This window comes from Eublepharis macularius, chromosome 4 (genome assembly GCF_028583425.1).
Source record: "Eublepharis macularius isolate TG4126 chromosome 4, MPM_Emac_v1.0, whole genome shotgun sequence".
NCBI classification, from domain to species: domain Eukaryota; kingdom Metazoa; phylum Chordata; class Lepidosauria; order Squamata; family Eublepharidae; genus Eublepharis; species Eublepharis macularius.
The window spans coordinates 107,202,583-107,226,320 of NC_072793.1; the positions used below are offsets into that span (position 1 = coordinate 107,202,583).

Genomic DNA, 23,738 nt, shown 5'->3' on the forward strand with positions numbered 1-23,738 from the left:
GAGCTCCAGAGAACTGTGACTAGCCCAAGGTCACCCAGCTGGCTTCAAGTGGAGGAATAGGGAATCAAACCCAGCTCTCCAGATTAGAGTCCCATGCTCTTAACCACTACACCAAACTTAATCGACAGGGAGCCCAGCCTCCCAGCATGCTCCCCGCAAGCAAACTCAGCATTCAGTATCCTCCTTATTTGGAAAGGAGGTATGGCAAATGCAGTTCCCCGGACACTGGAGGTGGGAGCTGATATTCATTCAATTTCTCAGCTATCTCCACATCTTCCTTAAGCAGTCATTTTATTCTTTTGCCAGCCTCAGTCCCAATCATCTTCCTAGCCAGTTTCTTGCTTCTGATATATTTGAAGAAATATTTATTGTTTGTCTTAATGTTTTTGGCTGTTGGCTCCTCAAATTACTTTTTTCTTGCCTTGCTGCCAGCTTATAATTGTTTTGGCAGAACTTGTGCTCCTTTCTGTTGACCTTGATAGGGAAATCAAGTACCTTTTGAAAGAAACTTATTTGTTTTTTATGGCTTCTCTGTCTTGAGTTTGTTAAGCATGAAGGCATCTTCTAAAAATTGGTGGTACTTTTCCTGATTTGAGGCATGCATTCTATCAGCACAGTTTTAAATGGTTTCCAGAGATTCTGGAAGGATTTGACTCTGTTAATTCTTCATTTTAACTTTCTTCTGACTAATCCCCTCATTTTAACAAAGTTGCCTCTTTTGAACTCAAAAGTGATGGTTTTGAACTTTGGAAGTGTATGGAAATTGCTAGCTAAAGCATGGCCGGATCGAGGGGGGCAGGGGGGGTAGTCTGCCCCTGGTGTCACCAAAGAGGGGGCACCGGGCGCAGCTGCCAGCCGCTGGGAGCGCGCTGGCAGCAGGGCGGGCAGCTGAGCAGCCACCTGTGTCATTCACCTGCCCAGCAGGACAGAGAGCACGCGGCATGCTGGCTGCCCCCTCAGCGGGGCAGGTGAATGGCATGGAGAGCTAGAGGCTGCCCGTGCCACTCACCTGCCTGGCTGAGGGGGCGGCTGGCTTGCCGCACGCTCCCTGTTCTGCTGGGCAAGTGAGTGGCACAGAGGGCTGGGAGTGCACAGCAAGCTGGCTGCCCCCTCAGCCGGGCAGGCGAGTGGTGCAGGCGGCCTCCCAGCTGCTGGTGCTGTGGCCACTCCGCTGGCAGCATGCCCACCCTGCGTGATGATGTCACGAAGTGACATCATCACGCAGCACCGGGAGCGCGCGTGCAGTGCGTGCGTGCGTGAGGGCAGCTGGACTTGGGTTGTCCCGGGCACCGGGAACCCTAGAACCGGCCCTGATCTAAAGCTAAGATTATAGTAAAAATGGCTGGACTTTAGTTTAGCACTGTAAGGATTTTCAGACTCAGGCCTAGTCAGAAATGTATGGACAAGCTAATCAACAACTGCAGAGCAGTCTCTGAGTTCTCTAGTGGTTTAACCTTGGAAGGTTGTTCTCAGAGGTGCTAGCTGTCCTCCCTAGATCTTCCCACAGCTGAAAACATTAATTAACAGCTCAGTCCTAATTGGCTCTTGAGTTGCTGGGTGATATACTGAGTCATAGAAAAGATGGCTTCTTAGCTCACTCAGAAATCCCTTTAATTATTCTTTTCACCTCAGATGTCCCTATGCCAGACTAACTAACTAGGCATGAAGGGGGCATGCATTCTACCTGATGGGTAAGATGAGCAACAAATGGATGCCAAACCAGAGATGCTTAAGATAGCAAGCTCTTAAGTTTTAGACAGGCAGAATTTTTTGTAGCAATAGTAAACTTTTCTTGTTTTTTGTCTGTTGCCTGTGTGAATTCTTCATGCTTTTGCAAACACTCCTTAAACTAATGTTATGGAGAGTGCCCTCAAGTCATAGCTGACTTATGATGAGTTAAACTGAGTCTGGAATTCATGACTTGGGCAGAACAAACCCGTAGATTGGTAGGGCGAGGTCTTGGGAAGGGAGAGCTTTAAGTCTCACAAACTAAAGGGAATGCACCCCACCTGCTTGATTGCTGGAGTGGCTGTAATCAGCACTTAGACTTAGGAGGAGAGACGGTCCCTATCCCTATAGGAGGCAAATTATGGAACATAGGGTAATGGAAATGTTTGTGGGTGCGGAGGGGAGAAAATAAGTGGCATATGCAGCTCACTTGCTTTCACTTCTATTAAACAGGAATTATTAGTAGGCAAAAAGGGGAAAAAACTTTCAAACCCTCTAATAAACATTTATTCTTTAGAAAGTGTAATTAAAATATATTAAAATTATTTATTGATCAAAGAGGTGTGGAAAATTAAGATACAGAAAAATATTTATAGAAACGTATATTTAGGTGAACAATGTAAACTAAAAATGGAGTGATGATTGTATGCTATTCATATTAGCCTTTGCAACTGTCTCTCACAGTTATCTGTTATGGTATTGCTCTAGATCTCAGGAAGTTAAAGTTCTCTTTTGTGCTGCTACTTCTGAACATAATCTCTTCCTTCTCTGTTGTCCTCATAATCTTTCTCCTTCCATTTTTCCATCCAGAAAAAATATTGCTAATAATGACACGCTAAAAACAATTAAACAAAATTTGTCAGAGCAGCCAAACTAAGATTCTTTTTTTTTTAACGCAGGTAAGAAGAGTTGGCACTGTTTGAGTATAGGCAAGAAGTGAAAATGTACAGGTTGTACATCCCTAATTATGTATTATCTCTATTTTGTTCATAGGTTGTATATGTAACAGCTACATTCCCTTATGTCATGCTCTTAATTCTGCTGATACGAGGAGTTACACTTCCTGGAGCCTCTGAGGGAATAAAATTCTACTTGTACCCTGATCTTTCTCGACTTTCTGACCCACAGGTAGGACCAAATAACAAACACAAAAACCGTTAATTCAGGGTTTTTTTTTTGCATTGATATATTCAAATGTATTTTATGCTTTTCTTCAAGGTCAAACAATGAATAAATCTCATTTGACTCTGTTTCTGGAGATCTACTGTGGAAGAAATTAAGGGTCCTAGGGATTGAAGCAAGATTACTTTTTTATTTTTTTTTCAAAAAGCTTTATTCTGAAACCACTTGCCAAGTTAGATGTTCCAAGGATCTAACTCCTAAGATTCCAATTAATATCGGAGTAAAGCAAGGATGCATCTTAGCCCCCTTATTATTTAATCTTTTAAAAAAATAACTTGGCCCCCTTTATGAAAGGAATTGATGGTCATAACCCAAAACTAGCAACTATGTATGTACCGTTCCTATTGTACGCTGATGATGCGGTGTTACTGTCCCTCTTGGAAATAGGGATGGAAAGGATGTTATCTCATTTTTTAGACTATTGTGAATCGAATAAATTGACTTTACATTTCGATAAATCCAAAATTATTGCTTCTGGGAAAACCTGGAAACCGGTTCAGTGGAATATAAGAGGGAGAGTGATTGAACAGGTCAACAGCTTTAGATACCTAGGAGTCCACCACAGCACTAGATGGGTAACCCATAAAAAAGTGATAATATCGGTGAATCGTAATGTACTAGTGACCACTTGTTTTTTCTATACTAAGAGAAATCAATATATCCCTGCTGCCCTTAGAGTGTTTAACCACAAAATTAGTGCTAAACTGCTCTACGGCATTCCAATTTGGATCACAGCCTTTAATAAAGAGGTTGAACAAATACAACCTAATTTTTAAAGGAAAATTTTAGGGCTGCCATCATGTGTGCCCTATGCAGCTATATGTTTGGGGACCAACCAAAGATGCCTAGCCTAGAGACAAAAGCCTGGATTATAACAATTAAATTTTGGCTGTGTTTGCATTTCAGGAGAAGCCCTAATAGTATTATTGCATACATGCTAACCAAATCCCAGTCTTCTGTATAATTAGTCGATATAGGGAAAAAAATCTCTGTAATCAGGCTTAGCCTTGATGAATTAGATTACCTTCCCGAGAGGTCTGTATTTGCTTTCTCTAAGCAAAGACTTGTAGATATCAAGATGCAAGAACTGAGAAGCCTTGCCTCTGGTAGATGCTCCCTTTTGAGATGGGAGAATCTCCTCTAATGGCTCTTTGGCAGAGTATTTTTCTTATCTGACTTCCCTTTACCTTCAGAGAGCATTTATGCTATCTCGTTGTAATGTCCTCCCTTCTGTGGTATTGTATGGGAAGTTTAAGAAACTTCCATATTCCTCTGGGTTTTGTGCCTGTGGTTTGAGGGATACAGAAAGCATTGAACATGTTCTCCTGTATTACTTATTTTATTGTGATATTTGCGCCATTTATTTGGAACCTCTTCTCCAAATTATGGACCTTCTGATGACTGTAAGACTCTCCTCCTACTATCCAGTCATAACCATGAGATCATTGAGTCTGTGGTTAAATTTCTTTGTTGCGCATCTAAGAGGATAGGAATAGTTTAAGTGCTGGGGTAATGGATTTTTTTTGTATCCTTGCTGACTGTGCATGTCTATGCTGTTATACCAATAAAGGTATTTGATTCAATTTGAGATTCAACTAAATCTCTGATTTGAACAAGATGCTAACATTTTCACAACATGAGGACAAATTTTTAAGTTATCTCACAAATTTTTAAGTTATCTCACAGCATTTAATTCAAATGCTTCTTTACTATGAAAATTCTGGTTTACTACATGAGCTTCAAGAGCTGCAATGGATGGTGCAGGTTGGCTGGTCTCTATAGTATGAAGCCACCTCACCTCCATCCCTGGAAAAAAATTGCAACTCTCTTTAAAGAGAATGAGATAGTTTTTAGTATGGCAGTGAATCAAAATTTATATGAATAAACGTATATTCAGCCCTCTAAAAAACTGAAAACAAAAGGGCAGGAAGTGGAAACATTCTGAAGAATTGGGAAAGGGATAGAGCAATGACTGGACCAGTAGCTGATTTATACCAGTCCTTTCAAGCAAGTTCACACAATTGAGAACTTTTGAGAAACCCATTGTGAGGCTTTTTATTATTATGCCTGTCTTTACCAGAAGGGCTGCTGAGTTTACATCTTCAGTCTTAAATTTTGTGTGTCTGATAATATACAATTCAATATGCATAGTTAAAATAGAGACCAAAATTCTCAGTTAATTCTAAAACAATCTTTGGCAGGGTTTTTTAAAAAAAATCTTTTGAGTAATTACAAATTGCTTTAAATAATCTAATAGGCATACCTTCCATTTTCAGCATCAGTGTACAAAGACAATCAAAATAACTAAATAATAAATAAAATACATATAATACAATATATACTGATATTTCATGTTTTGCAGTTTATCCTGGCAATCAGTTAAAATGTGCCTGTACTAGATTTGGTTTCGTTTTCCCGGCCATGTCGGACGCTCCTCTCCGCAGGTCTGGGAGGAAACGTCCGAGCAGCCTGACCGGGCAGTTGACCCGCGAGGGTTAACCCCCAGGACTCCCAGTGAGGGAGACGGGGTCCGGAGCACGGCGGGAAGAACCCCCTGAAAGCAATGCAGGGGGTAAATTGCCCGTTTGCTCCAACGGAGGCCGGCAGACTTGCACAGCACTTCGCGTGCTGCCGGGCCATGGAGAACGGCAATAAGCAGATTTAAGGTGAAAACCTGTAAGTAAGCGAATCCCTTCTGATTTCTAAGCGTATGCGAAGGATTGGTGGGAGTTGAAGCTAAGAAGGCGCGGATTTCTTCCCCTTCACGGAGTTTCGGAACTTAGTTGGCGCCCCCCCCCCCTAAGATGGCGACGAGAAAGCAGAGCCCAGCAATGAGTAAATCGGTGATGGCGACGTTACAGGGGAAGGGGGAAACTTTGGAAGAGATGGTGAGATGAGCAGTCTTTGATGCTGTGCAGCCCTTTGTAGCGAAACTGAATGAAATGGGGCAAAAGGTTGATTCAGTGGAAAGCGAAGTGAAAACCATTAAAGAAACAGCGTCTGGAGCAGAGCAGTCTGCACACGAGAACGCAGTACTCATGAAAGCAACAAGTAAGGAAGTGAAGCTTTTGGAGAATCAAATAATAGGATTGCAAGTGGACCGTGCCCAAACGGTACTGCGTCTTCAGAATGTAAAAGAGGAGCAAAGTGAAAATTTAAAAGATTTGGTGTCGGGACTTTTGCCGCCATTCGCAAAGGCAACTAAAGAAGAGTTAAAAAGCGATATTTTGGAAGTCCGGCGGACATCTTCAAAGTATGTAATGAAGCGTCAGCTGCCTCGCAAGATTATTATTGACTTTTCATCTAAGAAGACTTGGGACACCATCTTATATAATTCGTACAATGTGGACTTGGATTATTTGGGCAATAAGGTTAAAATATTGAAGGATGTTCCATTTTTGGCTCGTAAAAGAAGATTTAAGTATAAAGGACTTGCGGCTTTCTTGAGGAAATGTGATGTAAAATATAAATGGTTGTTTCCAGAAGGCGTCTGGTTTAGATATAAGGATCAAACCTACAAGATTACATCGGAAGCGCAGCTGACAGACTTTTTGTTCAATCATCAGGAGTTCCAGCAAGAAGAAAGTCCAAAGTCTGAAGGGGAAAGTGGGGGGGAGGAGAGAGCGGGTGCAGCTGCTCCAGCTGCGCAGAGAGAACTGAGACCGAGACGCGGGGGGGGGGGGAAGAAAACCTGATCCTGAATATAGTCTGTATTGTATAAGATCTACCAATCTGATAGCATATTAGAAAGTTAACGTTTAAGAAAAATTGCAGCATGAAGGGAATACAAGACATGTAGTGTAGCGTTCGTTGTTTGTATGTTGCTCTTCCCTTTTCCCCAGTCCCCCCTTCCCTTTTTTTTTCTCTCCCCCTTATACTTTTGTAGTTTTTTATGTTAGATATTAAAAATTTAAAAAATTTCCAAAAAAAATGTGCCTGTACTACTTTTTAGGAATAGTTTTGCGAGTTCAGATTCAAAAACAATAATGTGATATTAAATCCATATGCAATAAGGTAGAAAGTCTATTCTGTAGCCTTACAAGAAATGCCATACTGTTGTTCTCCCTCCAGCTTTTAATTTTTTTAAAGTCTGTATTATGTACAACCCATCAGGTGCACATCATACAGGGTGGACTGGTATAAGTCATGAGATGAAATACTGTTGAAAGTCCTGGGAAAAACACAAGTCAGTTTCTCTCTTACATGCATTTGTACTGCCCAAAACTGCAACAACAGAAAATCTTTAGGCAAAGTCTAAATGTTTTGTGCTAGGCCTAAAACTGATAAGAAAAAAGATTCTATATTGTGCCTTTAGTTTCAGCTTGAGTGCAATTCCTCTGTAGACTGTGTGCTGGTACGCACAGTGGAGTGTGTGAAAGTGTCATTAAGAAGGCATGTTGTGGATACTAATATATATGCCTATGGCACTCACACAACCAAAAAACACTCCAAATTTCCGTGGTTCCATCAGCTAGGGGAAAAGACTTTTTTCAGAATGATACATACACTAAAAAAGATGCATTTGGATTTCTGAAAGTGGCTAACATTTATCCTGACCTGACATAAAGAAATATGGACCACTAACAGCCACCATCCAAAAATTGATTTCTGGTGGTCCCAATGAATTATACCAATGAAGTGGGATTTAACCATTCCATTAATACATTTTTTGTGTATCCTATTTGTGTTGTTCAGTGTTTTGGTCAGGCATGTTGTAATTTCAACCAATACATTGTATTGTAGTGTACAAATTTTAATCACTAAGGAAGGTCTCACAGCTGAAACACATCTGGTTTTAGTATACATATATTTATGCCATGAATTACTCTACCTGGTCATAGGAAAATTTTTTGATAAAGTGTGACATCCCCATGTGTATGTATAATTATTTTTAATAAATAAAAGTAGGGAAAGTACTTATACATATATCTAAAATTGATGGATTTTTAACATGATTTTAATTATTTAATTAAAGATCATGTGATTTAATACTTTTGGGTGGGGTACAGACCTTGATATTTCTACACACAAGATTTTGGGGGTTTTTTTTCTTCAACCTTCTTGATTACATAGTTTTTGCCAGTTTGAAAATATCCCCCCCCCCCCTTCTTGGTTTTGCCTTTACTCACGCAATCACATTCTAAGAGCACTCCGAATTTTCATGGCTCCATCAGCTAAGGAAACAATAATCCTTTTTAAAAATGATATGTGCACTAAAAAAATCCCTGATATTCCTGAAAGAGAAGTAGTTGTTTATAGAAAGATTCTAGATTCCGTGCAATATCTGAATAATGACTGAATGTTTATTGTATTATACACTTCTTATCTAAAGGCTCAATGAGAAATCATTTCACAGTGCTGAAAGTCCATAGAAAATGTTTCATTTTCATCAAAAATAATTATTAGATTTCATTGTCCTTTATATTGTGGCATTAGGTGAACTCAGGATGAGCATCATTTGTCGTTTCTTTAAGACTTCATTTCTATCCAGTAAACTCTGAAATATTTCCAAAAAAGTACATTTTAAAGTAGTAGTAGTAGTAGTAGTAGTAGTAGTAGTAGTAGTAGTAGTAGTAGTAGTAATAATAATAATAATAATAATAACTGCACTTATGTGCTAATGTGGTAATCTCTTACCAAGCTTATTCTGAAATAAACACCATGTCATATCTTGGTTTAAACAAACTTGAGTTTCCTAATTCAGTTCAGTTCAGCACAGAGAATCACATGGGGGATGCCATCCTCCCCTCCTCATGGTGGAGACCAGCTGGACATACTGCAACTTTGCAGGAACTTACGTGGTTGCCACCCTCCATCAGTGGTGGCTTGTCTTCCTTCATGTTTCTTCCTGCATGATTCCTCCCATTGTCAACACAGCCTGCCCACCTGCTTCCCTCCCTACATCATCTGCACAGCCTGCCTGCCCATCTCCCATCATCAGCACGGCTGCCCCCCATTGGTGGCGGCTGTGGCTACCCCTGAATGTTGTCTGTGGCAGCAGCTCCTCCCCCCCCCATAGCTTCACCACCTTGGTGGCAGCTCCACCTACCCCATGCCTGCTTGCTACTTTGCCACCTCAGCAGTGGTGCTGCCCCCCCCCCCAAATCTGGGAGTGATACCAGGAGTCACATTCCAATGCAAGAGCTGAGACAATAGTTCCTATTTTGCGTTTTTTTAAACCTCACTCCTTTTAAAAAAAGTTTTAGGATTCTTCTGCAAGCCTGGGGGGACCCCCAAATTTGTATCTTTGTGTAAATGGCTCCACTATTAGAATATATGATACTATTATCCTATATTGTCTATAATACTTTTCTTTATATATATATATATATATATATATATATATATATATATATATATATATATATATATATATATATATATATATATATATATATATATATATATATTTCTGGGTCAGACTTTGTTTATAAATGTAGGCTATTTCCCCACAGGTTATTTTTTAAAAAATCTTTATCAGTTTTACAATAACAGATACAATAAAATCAATCATATTAAAGCACAATAATATTGTTAGTATTGTTACATATCTCTTTAGTTGTTCATTATATTATAATGTTTTCAGATAAGTCTTGTGGATTGATGGTTTTAATTGATTTGTAGTGTTTTCAAGAATATGAGTAGAATGAATTCAAGTGTTTAAAGTTATAAGATTAAAAGCGACTGATAAGATTGATTAGTTGGTTGTACATCGTTTTTGTTGATGTGTTCAAAGAAGGGGAGTGATTTTTTGGTAAATCCTGTAGTCTGGGAAATAGATCAGCTTGTTGAATACCATCCAATTTTTTTCAGTAAGGTAATGATCCCAATCCTTTGAATACCAGTTTGTCAGTGTGGGAGCTTTTGATGGTTTCCATCTTAAAGCTATCACTGTTTTGGCTGCCACTAAGAAAGTTGTTATTAGGTCCCGTCTGATTTTTGGAATTCTAGTACTTTGCCGTTGGTCTAGGAAGATTAGTTCAGGTCTCAGTGGAATTGTGTACCCAGTTATATATTTTGTATGTTCAAAGATATCTCTCCAGAAGTTTTCTTTATATTTATATTTCCACCAGCAGTGGGCTTACGTGCCTATATCTCCACACTTTTTCCAGCATAGGGGAGATTTCAATAAAGATATTACTGCCATCTTTGGGGGGAGTTATAATGCTACCTCATTATTAATTTATAAGGCTGTCTTTTAGTATTGATCACGGGAGAATTTAAGAGACTCGAAGACCAGATTGCTTCTCATTGAACCTTTGATACAAGAATTCCAGTCTTCTTGCAATTTTGTTTGGCAGCTTAAGGGTTTGGTTTTATTAGTGTCTGTCTGTCTGTCTGTCTGTCTGTCTGTCTGTCTGTCTGTCTGTCTGTCTATCTCATATTTGTATTCTGCCCTCCTCACAAGCGGGCTCAGGGGGGATAACAACCTTAAAATCATTTTAAAATGTTCCATATTAAAACATCATATAAAAATAGCAGCACTCTTTTCCTGGCGGAAGCAATACAACTATTAACAATCAATACAGCAGTATAACTAGATATAGCAGCACAGTAACAGCAGCTGAAAAACAAACAGTGGTGGGCAGCTTTCAGGGAGGGGGGTAGATGTTGCATCCTCCGGCCAGCGGAGGTCCAACCTCAGCCATGAGCCTGGCGGAACAACTCTGTCTTACAGGCCCAGCAGAAAGATAGTAAATCCTGCCAGGCCTTGTTCTCAGTAGACAGAGCATTCCACCAGGTAGGAGCCAGGACTGAGAAAGCCCTGGCTCTAGTCGAGGCGAGACAGGCCTTCTTGGAGCCAGGGACTGATAACAATTGTTTTTCTCTTGATCAGAAGGTCCTCCGGGTAATATATGGGGAGAGACGGTCCCTCAAGTACGCTGGCCCCAGTCCGCACAAGGCCTTATAGGTCAATACCAGAACCTTGAACCTGATCCGGTACTCCACAGTCAACAAATGCAGCTCTCGCAGTATTGGTGTAATATACGCCCTATTTGGTGCTCATAATGATGCACGCCACTGCATTTTGCACCAGCTGCAATCTCCGGGTCAGGCTCAAGGGTAGGCCCGCATAGAGCGAGTTACAGTAGTCTAACCTAGAGATGACCATTGCCTGGATCGCTGTAGTTAAGTCACAGGTAGACAGGTAGAGGACAAGTTGCCTGGTCTGCTGCAGGTGGAAAAAAGAAGACCTGACAACCGCTGCAACCTGTGCCTCCATTTTCAGGGAGGCATCCAGGACCACCCCCAGGCTCCTGACCCTCGGAACTGGCGCAAGCTGTGCCCTATCAAGGGCTGGGAGCCGGAGTCCTGAACCCAATCCCCCGTGGCTCAAGTACAGGACCTCCGTCCTGAGTATTCTTTATAATTCTATGAGTATTCTATATAATTTTGAGATTAAGTTTTTATGAGTATGTACTGATTTGGTTAGTCGTTCTAATTGTGTTTCAGGCTCTTTCAGTATTTCTGTTATCTTTATCTTTCATTACCTTTATCTGTGTTTAAATTGTAGGTAGTAATACCATGGGATTTTCCATTGGACTTTCCTTTCCAGCTCTGTGTTTTCTGTGGTGATGTCTACCAATCGTGTTGTGTTGCCTCCAGATTTTACTCATACTTGAGTCTTTGCCTGGGGGGAATCATTCTTGAGCCAAGAATGAGGAGTGCCTGGATATCTTAGGTGTTTCTGTATGAGTTCCATGTCTTCAGCATGGACTTTAAAAATATATTTAGATCAATCGTTGAAGGACAGGAGTTAGGTTTGCTCCAGATCAGCTCTTGGATAGAGGAGGGTGAAAAGGTTGTAAGATTTTTATCCAGTTTTTATGGTCAGTAGTTTGTAACATTAGTATGAAATTAGCTAGATGTGTTGTTTAAAGTAGATGTCTATATCTGGATAATTAAAGCCACCTTGTGTTCTTTTTAATCTTACTGAGGAGAATGCTATTCTTGGATGTTTATGTTCCTATAGGAAACTGTTGATGGTTGTTTGCCAGTTCTGCAATAGTTTCGTAGGTATGTCTATCGGTATTGCTTGGAAGAGTTTTGAGAGCACAAAAGATTGCTTGGAAGCAGTTTTGAGAGCACAAAAGATTTAATTAAATGGTATCTGTCGTATCAAGTATGTTGTTGTTTGCTCCATTTTTAAAGGTCTTGCTTTATCTCTTTAAATTTATGGATATAGTTGTTCTTTATCAAATGGTAGAGATGAAGATCCCGAGTTAAGGTAGATAGGTTTCAGTCCCCCACAGGTTATTTGACTTGATATTGATGCTGTTGGGAAGTATTTTCCTACTTTCCTAATGCATTGTGGGATGTTTCTACAATTCCCAGGGCTTCTGTGGTTTTCTCTGATCTTTCCCAGACCTGCTTTGATGCAAAGATTTTGAAAAGCCTGGATGTCTGCCATGTAGAAAGTTCAGAATTTCCTGGTCCTGCCAACATAGCAGCCATTTTCCTTACTCCTATCCTCAGTGGCCATTTCTTCCCCTGCTACCAGGGAGATTTTATTCTTTTAATCAACAATTGAATATATTGTTATAATTGTTTGTATAAAATAATCTATGTATCAGTTCTCTAAATTCCCTGCTGTCATTTTAAAGAAAGGAAGTCTTTCATTATAGAAATATAAGGAGAAATGAATATCTCTACAGTGAAAAGTGCTAGATACTTACTTAAAACAAAAGAACTCTGTGAATTTAGAAAATCTGATACACAGCTTATTATATTGTTATATACAGATATTGCCAGTTGAAAACCCCCCCAAAAAAACTCTATTAGTACAGAGTGACGATTATGGCCATTGTTAGAGGATGAGGAAATGAAACTGAGGCTACAAGGAAGCTCTGTTGCCACTGCACTGTTTCAGCAGCCAGCGCAGCAATCGGGAAACTACACACTCTTGTCCCTTTGTGGAAACACCCTTTTTTATCTTTCTGATATTGAATCACATGGGAGGTTGGCTGTGACCTCTCTCATCATTCATTAAGTGTAGCAGGGTGTCACATACAAATGATTTACATCAGGTAAAATTTCTATTTCATATGCATCTGAAAAAGTAAGGTCACTCACACAAGCTTATGCTGGAATCAACACAGTAAATCTTAGAAGTGCCATTTGAGTTCTGTTTTACTTTGCTACAACAGACAAACATTGTTCCTTTTTAAAAATTATTTTAAAGTTGTTAAAGTGCATACAATTCATTTGGTTAACTGCTGCAGAATATGGAACTATAGTTTAAATGGTGAAATAATTTTGAGCCCTGTCCCATTGAGGTTCTGTAGCGGAAAAACAGTTATTAAATGGAAAATGATTAAGGAACATAGATGTAAAAGGGATTTGAAAAAGCTCTGTTTCCTTCCTGAGAAAGTATGACAGGACAACAGTGAAAATGAAAAGCTAGGAGTCCATAGAATTCTGGTGTCCTTTTGATTATTTTTCTTGTGTACAGCAAGGCTGTCAGCTTTATTTGGTCTAATTGGTAGATTAATCAACTAACAATTTAGTTTATTAATTGGTAGAGGCCAGTTTTAATTGGTAAGGACAAATTTTAATTGGTTTGGCTGTGAGTTATTTTGGCTTTTGGGGGGTTGTTTTTGAGGATTTTTTTGTTTGTGCTGAGTTGCAGAGTAGTAGGGTGGAAGTGAACATATTAACTATGTTTTTCATTTTTAAATTAATTGTAGTTTTGTTTAATTATTAGTGATTTTTTAAAACTTACTTCATTGACTCAGAATGGCACCTATTAAGTTTTTGATAATGTGAGAAAGCATTTAAATATAACCAATAGGTTTGATCAGTTGGTTAAAAGGGCTGTTTTATCAATTGAATACATTGGTGCATAGTGATCTTTATATGATACTTTTGTAAATGCAGCTGAGCACCAAATGCTCAGATTGAGACTAAGACCCTGAATCAATTTCTCTTACAAGTTCTCAGATAGTAAGACAGCCAGCCAATATATGAATTTCTGAGTGGTAATAGTCTTCTAGTTTTGATGAGTGACAGATTGGTGATACATCTTGAAGACTCTATACTGTCACTAACTATGTGCAAACTTATAATTCACTTAAATGTAATTATTGGGCTGAATCCACACTAAATTTTCTGCTAACATAAGGTGTGGGGTAATTTCTGCCAGTTCTTCCTACTTGCTGCAGCCCCCAATTTGATCCTCATGTTCTTTCTGATGGTCCCTTGTCGTGGAGATCAGTGGGCTTCAGTGCAAAGGGGGGAGGCAGGAAAGCTGTCTTCTGCTGACAGAAGTGCCTTCTGTGAGTACAGAATTTAGTCTGGATCCAACCCATTGTATGTCCTTGCAGGCAGGCAGAGGGTGGGAGGGGTATAGTAAATTAGTGTGTCAGGAAGCTAGATATTTTTCATGCTATGGATGACAGGATATGGTAAACAGATCTCTGTACGATTGCAACAAGAAGTCCAAGCTCTTGGTTTAAATGGTTTTTATTCAGAAATCCAATCTTTCCATATATATGTCCATAGAATTACTCAGAGACAAGAAAGCATCCAAGCAGTACATGCTTCCTTGATAGGAATAGAAACTTGAGGAAAATACAGCTCTAAATATTCATTTCCCCTCTCCCAAACCACAAGTTTGCGTGGGAAGGAGTCTGGGAACTTCTGCTGGAGTTTATACATCAGCTAGACAGGACAAAGAGGTATAAAAGAAATGGCAACATTTCAGACAGTGCAAGGTCACTTCAGTGAGCTTCAAAGAAAGAGATAACACAGCTGTGTTCTCAGGCTGCTAGAGAGAGAAAAACAAAAGTGATGGTTATAGCATTTGCAAAATGGAATCAAGGCACAGTATTAGCAATGGTTCAACACCTAGAACAATGACATGGATGTAAGGGTACAGACATGACAGATATACTATATAATAATAATTAGCTTGATAGAGCATGGGTGTGAAGTGTGGAAAATTAACATATGTAGTGCAAGAATTCAATGTCCTGATTCAACCCTGGAAGGTCCATTGATCTGAATTTGCAAGTAAACTTAATTTCAGTGATGATCTTACATGGTAATTTTCCTTTGAAGCTTCTCCACTTGAGAGCTGCTACTCTTAGGTCAGTGATGGAATACCCTAGCAGATTAAAATATTCTCTTACTGGTTTTTGAATGTTGTGATTTTTGATATCAGATTTATGTCCATTTATTCTTTTGCAAGTGGTCTGACCTGTTTATCCAAAATAAAGAGTTGAAGGGCATTGTTGACACTTGATGGCATATATAACGTTAGAAGATGAAGGATGTAGAGTAAGTTGGGTAACTTTTGTAAGAAAGAAGCCTTAGATATTAATTTTGTCAAGACCAAAGTGATGGTTTTTAAGAAGAGACCCTGTAGATTTTAGTGGTCAATAGATGGAGATCTTATAGAACAGTGTAATACCTTTATATTTCTTGGAGTGACCTTTAGTGAAATTCTTTCATGAAGAGCTCATTTGGTGATAACATACTTTAGTTTTGAGAACCATGGGTGCCATCTTAAAATTTTATAGCATGAAAGGAAACTTCTTGAATGAGCCTTCTTTAAATTGTTTACGAGTAAGCCCATTCTGCAACTCCTGTGCAGTGCAGAATTGTGGAGCTAGAATAAATCCCTGGTAATGGTTTTAGAACCTATTCAAGATCTCTCCTTAAAGAGAATTTTAGCTTTGCCTTGGGGTACTCCAGCAGCGATAATGTGGACTGAACTTCAATCAGAGCTCACTTGCACATTGACCTGTTCAGATTCTGGAGAAAGCATAATTCCTGTTAGCCCACTTTTAAGGCAAAGCCTTGCTCTGTTGCAGTCAGATACCGTATGTGCAGCTGGCTATAATGAGGTCCTTCATTGCTACTTGTTATCAGATGACGCCTGAGGTGTTCCTTTGGTTGGTTCCAATATACATGACTGTATATGTAAAAGTGATGCTGTTTTCTCTCAGCCTTGAGAGGTTTTGCTAATCTAGCTTTCAGTGCAACATTTTGCATGGACAGTTTCACAAAGGGGTTTCTGTATCAAGTAAAGAACAGGTGTCAGGAAAGAAGCAGGAGCTTTTTAAGCGCAATCTACCTGATAGCAAGCTTCACAGTACTTTGATCTTACTTCTCACAGTGATTTATATATAGAACATACATTCTGCTTTGGTCTTTTGTTTCAAGTCGATTTATATATATTATATATAGAACATACATTCTGCTTTGGTCTTTTGTTTCAAGTCTCATTTTCTTGCAAGTTGCGTTACAAATACTACATTAGCTCCTGAGAATAGTAAGAGTGCATAACAGTCATAGAAGGCACATAAAGGTACATAAAATCTCTTTCATTAAATCCATTTTTCACAGAATGGCACAGTTTACTTTGACAATGAAAAACTTATGGGGGTGAGCTGTACTTGAAAGCTGAAGTATTTTATGTAGCTGTGTACTTTTTGGTAAGGTTGTTTTTCTGTGTTTTTAATCTTATAACAAACATACTATTGATTATAATGTCTTCGTTTTCTGTTTCTTTTATTGTGTGTTTTAATTGTAATGGCCCTTGGCCTCATACAGTGAATGCTAATTGACTGCCAGCACTAGATGGAATCAATTCATTTCAGCATTATTGGGCTTAGTGTCCTCCTGGACACAGTCTTGCTATTCAAAGAACAGGGTAGTTCTTCTGTTAGGGATATGTTTTATCATTTGCATTTGGTCCATAGCCTTTTCCTTCTTGAAAAAAGAAAGAGAACCTCTTATTGAGGACAACACAAATGACTTAAAACAAGTTCTATAGAACCCTTCACTAGGCAGACGTTATAAAAATTTGAAAGTGAAGGAGATAAAAAGCAAATTTTCCTGTTCCAGATCTTAAGATTCTGTCATGCCTGCCTTTGATATTGGATGCTGCCAGTTGGATTGCTATAAGTGCTAGATTATAACACTTGCTTTCTGGACTCAGCCAATCTAGGCACACACATCCATGCTTCTGGCATTTCAAGGCTGGATTATTTTGATATGTTCTGTATGGAAATGCCTTGAAGGTATCACAAAAGCTGCAAGCTGTTTATCTGTTGATGGGTGCAGGCTGTTGGATGTATACAACACAAATTTTAGAATAACTTTATTGGTTGTCTGTGTTTCTGGGCTCAAAGTGTTGCTGCTTATGTTTATGACATGATTCATAAATACTGTATATAAATATCCAATAATCACATACAAATATATATATAAATTCAATCAAAAGTCCAACCAGTATAGCTTCACCACAGGGCAGTTACTTGAGACCTCCAGAGATACAGTTCACAATGAATTATTCCTTTTTTCTGTTCTCTTGTAAATTGTGTTAGTTCCTATGGAGTCTTTCCAGGAGACAATGTGGTCTAGTGATTAATATCGCTGAAGAGCCTGACAGGTTTTGCCAGTTTGTAATCCCGTTGAGGCAAAATGCTTTTTCAAAGGCTCATAACTATATTATACACTGTAAATTAATAATAAATTATTGTCCTATAGTATTATTAGTAAGTATAACAAACTAAAACTACTCACAATTACTCCAACACCGTAACACTCATCTCAAGGTCAATGAGTAATCCGAGGGACCATTGCCATGAGTTAATGATTAACATAACATCATTTAAACTGTTTGCTGCAGCCAGTGATTTACAATTTAAAGAGACAGTGTTGCTAGCACTATAAATAGCAAGAATATTCAATTTCATTATTAAGACCATGAAGGAACAATGTGTCCAGTTTAAATATCCACTCAGATTCTGTTTTCAATAATTACAGAAAGAACCAACGCTTTGAAATCTGCCTTGTGGGGTCACATTCAGTGAAATTACTAATGGGGCGTCCATGATCTTATTTTTAATCCTAGAAATGTGTTCCTGAATTCTCACTTTCAAAGGCCGGGTTGTACAGCCTACATAGAGTTTCATACATGTGCATTGAATCACATAGACAATATTAGCTGTTTAACAGTTGGAAAAATCTACGCTGAAAAGCGGTTTCTCTCTTGAAGGGTTCAGGATCTCCTTAAGTGTCATTGACAGGTTACAAATAGAACAATTTCCACATGAGAAATGTCCCTTGGGGTGTGTTGTTGGAGGTTGACATTCCTCAAAGGCAGAATGTATTAGAATATCTTTTAGACTTCTGTTTTTTTGGTAGCCTATTAGTGGTTTTTCTTCACACCCACCTATATCTCCTAAAATATGCCAATGCTTGTGAATTACCTTAGTGATTTTCATGGAGAGGGAAATATAGTCTAATGCCCATCTTATTTTGCTGGTGGGTGGTTGATGTTTAGGAGCAAACAACATTTCTCTAGGGGTCTGTGCTGCTCTTTTCTGTGCTCTTTCTAGTACACTATCTGGATATCCCCTATTATAGAAGGAACAGGTTAAAAGTCTGCTCTCCCTCCCGTAATCACACTTCCTGCTGGAATTCCTTTTTATCCTGAAATATTGTCCTGAAATATTTGCTCTTTTTTATATATTTTTTTTTATTTTTAATTTCTAACATAAAAACTACAAAAAACTACAGAAATATAAAGGGGAAAAAGGGGACTGGGGAAAAGGGAAGAGCAACATATAAACAGAAAACACACACTACGTCTACATGTCTTGTATTCCCTTCATGCTGCAATTTTTCTTTAAAGTTAACTTTCTAATATGCTATCAGATTGGTAGATCTTATAAAATACAGACTACATTCAGGATCAGGTCTTCTCCCCCCCCCCCCCCCCCGCGTCTCGGTCTCAGTTTTCTCTGCGCAGCTACAATAGCTGCGCTCGTTCCCTCCTCCCCCCCACTCTCCCCTTCAGACTTTGGACTTTCTTCTTGCTGAAACTCCTGGTGGTTAAACAAAAAGTCTCTCAGCTGTACTTCCGATATTATCTTGTAGGTTTGATCCTTGTATCTGAACCAGATGCCTTCCGGAAACAACCATTTGTATTTTACATCACATTTCCTCAGGAAAGCCGCAAGTCTTTTATACTTAAATCTTCTTTTACGAGCCAAAAATGGAACGTATTTCAATATCTTAACCTTATTGCCCAGATAGTCCAAGTCCACATTATATGAATTATATAAGATGGTGTCCCGAGTCTTCTTAGATGAAAAGTCAATAATAATCTCGCGAGGCAGCTGACGCTTCATTGCATATTTTGAAGATGTCCGCCGGACTTCCAAAATATCGCTTTTTAACTCTTCTTTAGTTGCCTTTGCGAATGACGCCAAAAGTTCAGACACCAAATCTTTTAGATTTTCACTTTGCTCCTCTTTTACATTCTGGAGACGCAGTACCGTTTGGGCACGGTCCGCTTGTAATCCTATTATTTGATTCTCCAAGAGCTTCACTTCTTTACTTGTTGCTTTCATGAGTACTACGTTTTCGCGTGCAGACTGCTCTGCTCCAGACGCTGTTTCTTTAATGGTTTTCACTTCGCTTTCCACTGAATCAACCTTTTGCCCCATTTCATTTAACTTCGCTACAAAGGGCTGCATCGCTTCAAAGACCGCTCGTCTGACCATCTCTTCCAAGGTTTCCCCCTTCCCCTGTAACATCACCATCACCGATTTACTCATCGCAGGGCTCTGCTTTTTCGTTGCCATCTTGGGGGGGGGGCGCCAGCTAAGTTCCGAAACTCCGTGAAGGGGAAGAAATCCACACCTTCTTAGCTTCAACTCCCACCAATCCTTCGCATATGCTTAGAAATCAGAAGGGATTCACTTACTTACAGGTTTTCACCTTAAATCTGCTTATTGCCGTTCTCCATGGCCCAGAAGCACGTGAACTGCTGCGCAAGTCTGCCGGCCTCCGTTGGAGCAAACGGGCAATTTACCCCCTGCATTGCTTTCAGGGGGTTCTTCCCGCCACGCTCCGGACCCTGCCTCCCTCACTGGGAGTCCTGGGGGTTAACCCTCGCAGGTCAACTGCCCGGTCAGGCTGCTCGGACGTTTCCTCGCGGACCTGTGGAGAGGAGCGTCCGACATGGCCGGGAAAACGAAACCGAATCCTGAAATATTTGCTCTTAAATGTACTGGATGTAATGATGTGCAGTGTAAATAGGAACACTAGTAGACGACTCTGTTTGGGGGCACTTTCCTACTTCCTCATATAGATGAGAGGATTTCTCAGTAGAAAAGAACTCTCTTGGGGTCACTAGCATGACTGATTGGTGTTGCAACACCAGCTCACCACCATTGCCTCAGGTGAAAAGAGGGGTTCTGTATAGTCCTGAAACCATTGCAGCACTCACAATCACAAGGACCTTAGGTCTTCTGAATGGTTTGACAGCCTATTCCCTGAAGGTAATCAGTGACATTTGTTTGTAAGGTCTTTGCTATACTGGACAATGACCAAGGCTTAGAATTTTTTAAAAAAATCTCTATGTATATTACTTGTGACATCTGCAAATAATTCTTCATTAGCATTAGAGGAAGAAAATTTCTCCCTTAAGGCAAAGGGGCCATTCAGGGAACTCCAATTATGGCTCCCCCCACCATGTTTTTCTTAGTACATAAGGAACAGGTGGATGTTGTTGGCCTATATCAGATATCGGACAGTTTGCTGTACTGACAGGGTAAAGGATAGAATGGTCACATTCTCCTCTGCACTGTTTTTGTATGGGTTAATTGCTGGGTTGCTGACCTGGATTTGGAAAATAATTATTCCCATATCTCTATCAGTGACGTTTGCAGGGGTTAGCTGTGATTCAAATACCGAGGCAGGGTATTCTCTACACAGATATTCCCTTTTTTGTTGCTGTTGTCGTCTTAACAACGCCTAGAGTGTTCATCAACTACACGAAACCAGCTTGGTCTGTCTTACAACCCTAGGTTGTTCTTTTTATTGCCATATCTGAATGATTGGTTCATTGCTGCACCACTTTTGGGATTAATTGATGACTGACGTTGTGATATGATGTGATATGCTGACAAATAGGTTTGGTGTTTTGAGGGAAAGGTCACAACTGCAGCCTACCCAGAGTTTTTTCTCCTCAGTGGTGCAACATTGGGCTACATGAGTACCACGGGCATCTTGCCTCTGGATGGGACTCAGACTTCAACTTGTCTGGAGCAGATGGAGACTATCCAGATGGGTGTCAGCTGCCACATCAATGGTACCCCTGACCATGTTAAATTTGTAAATTTACAGAAGTGGTTGCTGAAAAATTTTCAGGTCATCCCTCACATTTCTCAATCCATAAATTTGTCCATTCTGGGACAAATCTTCAGGACTCTTGAAAGGAGACGGTCAGACTGTTAGTTGTTCAAGGGTGCACCCTTCGATAATAGACAGCATCATGGTATGCTGACAACTGATGCTTCATAGCAGAGTTGGAGTGCCCTTGGTTATCATACTATTACATAGAAATGAATGGTCTGACAGTGAAAACACATTACATATCTAGGTACTGGAATACAGAACCATACGTTATGCTCTTGTTTCGTCACAGATATGTGTTGGGGAAAAGATACTCAAGCCTAAATGGTCAAGACCATGGCAACAGTGGGAATGCTCAGCATTGCTAACCTTTGGGCAGAATCTAGGGTCTTCTGCAGTTGGGCAATTTTCATGGACTTTCCACACAGAGAGTCTACATCCTGGGCCCAGACAACACCAGGCCAAAGGGGTTGAGTACAGTTTTGAGTTAAACTCATTAATGTAAATAATATCAACCTGCAGCCAATAGTCCTGCAGCAGGTAGTTCTGAAGGTGAACAAATTCACAACTAGTATTAATGCCAAGGCATGAGTACTGTTCTAGAACAGACAGTGATCTCCTCTCTTTGGAGACATGTTCCTACACTTATGGACAGGTTGCCTAGTCTAGGTATCCCAGAAATTTTTTTTTGGTATGCAGGTTCATTTACCTATTGGAGGGGACATTTTAAATTGTACCCCCTTTGGAGTCCAGGCAAATTGGGTTCTTACATTACTTGCTTGGTCCAAGCATAGGTACATGCCACCTCCTCTGACACCAGGTATGATTCAACTGGGAACGCTGTTTCCTCACGTTTTGAGTTTCATGCACTTGTAAGCATGATACACTTGATTCATTCTATGGTAATCTCCATATAAGTACTCCTGAATGTGGGACTTTCCACTTGGATGTTTTATGATTCCAAAGGGGAAAAAATTCTTTCTGAGTAGATGTAGAGTAAGGGCACTATGGCTGAGAGTTGTCTTTTACTCTTTATATTTGAGTATCTATACACCCTGAACTTAAAGGGTTTGGACTCTGTTCACGTTCAGATTAAAGGCAAGCCTGGGCTCTCGTCTTAGTCCCGCCAATTCCTCAAAGGATGCTTAAGCTTTATTTTCCAAGGTTACTGCTGGTCCCTCCGTGGTCCCTGTCCTTGGTACTGTTGTGCCTTATGTTGGCATTTCCCAAGCCCTAGCCACTTGCAAGGTGGAGCTTCTGCCATTGTGAGCGAGCATCTTTGTGATATTACTGTAGTTAGGAGAGCAGGTGACTTGTCAATGCCTAGGACTGAATCTGCCTTTTGGGCTAAATTTGGCAAAATTTCAGGTACATGAGGATATCCTCTAACCTGACATCCATTTCCTACTAAATTTTCTTGTTCTCTTTGACTTGTTTCAAGAGATCACCATGCCTGTATGCTGCAAAACCCACAATACAGGACACAGGAAACATATAATGCACCCACTACAGTTCAAAAGAGCCTTGTCCTTTTTGTTTTAATTATGACACGGGGGTTTTTCATTCAGATCTGCATCTGTTTGTGCCATTTTTGAGCCCAATCAAGGGTGAATGGGATGTCAGTCCAGCCCATTGATACATATGTGGGGTCTATCATCCAGTTGGCATACCAACATACTGCTCAAGGCCCCTTTATCTGGGGGTTTCACTTTACCGGGATTCTGGCTACCTCCTCAGTGTTTTTCTGTGAGAGGTACCTCAATTTCATATTTGTAAGGCAGTTTCTTAACTATCATCGAGTGCCTTTGGTGGGCATTGCACTTTAGACATCAATTGCACACAGCATGTGGCAGTCTTACATACTTGTTAAAAAGGGGGGGGGGGAATCTGCAAGATAGCTGACTGGGCATAGTCAGACACTTTTGTCTGGCATTATATTGCAGAGGTTCACGTCACATAGAATTTGGTGATAATTAGAGCAGTATTGCAGTCTTTGTTTAAAAGAAAGAAAGAAAGTAAAAGGCAGAGTAAATACTATGCAATTTTAAGTTGTTGCAAGTTCTTATATCTTTATTGGCATATCTCCCATTTGCCTGTACATTTGCAAATTTAAAATATGAAGTTTATTATGTATTATGATTTTGTATTATTAAATGTTTGATTGGGAGAGATTCACCCTTCTTGTGAGTGTGTAGCTTGGTACTCTCCCATGTGGGACTTCACAGAAGAACGAAGATGAAAACAGGGTTGCACTTACCTGTAACTGCTGTTCATTGAGTTCTTCTGTGCAGGCACACATACCCTCCCTCCTACCCCACTGTGAACTCTCTGGTTAAGTCCAGTTGTGAGTCGTGGCGGCTTAGGAGAACTGAGGTAAGGGGCTGTTACTCTCCATTGGGTCACATGACCGTTTGGGCAGGAAGCAGTTGCTATGGCTCCAAACAGGCTCTAAGAAGTGATAAAGAATTCTCCATTGGCAGACCTGCACATGTGCAGTCCCGTGTGTGCCTGCACAGAAGAACTCGAACAGCAGTTACAGGTAAGTGCAATCCTGTTTTCCCAACTCAAACCCATCCAACATATCATCAGTGATCTACAATTCATCCTGGAAAACGATGCCTCTTTCTCACAAGCCCTGGCAGAAGACCTCTCCTTGCCTACAGACAGCCCCC

The 23,738-nt window shown here is 40.0% G+C and overlaps 1 protein-coding gene across 1 annotated transcript in view; it reads left to right on the forward strand.

Moving 5' to 3' along the window:
* Window positions 1-23,738, forward strand: part of SLC6A11 (solute carrier family 6 member 11) — a 184,891-nt gene that overhangs the window by 66,028 nt on the left and 95,125 nt on the right. Inside the window, exon 7 of the mRNA XM_054976982.1 lies at window positions 2,722-2,856. Within this exon, the coding sequence (XP_054832957.1) occupies window positions 2,722-2,856 (135 nt within the window). The remainder of the gene's footprint in view (window positions 1-2,721; window positions 2,857-23,738) is intronic.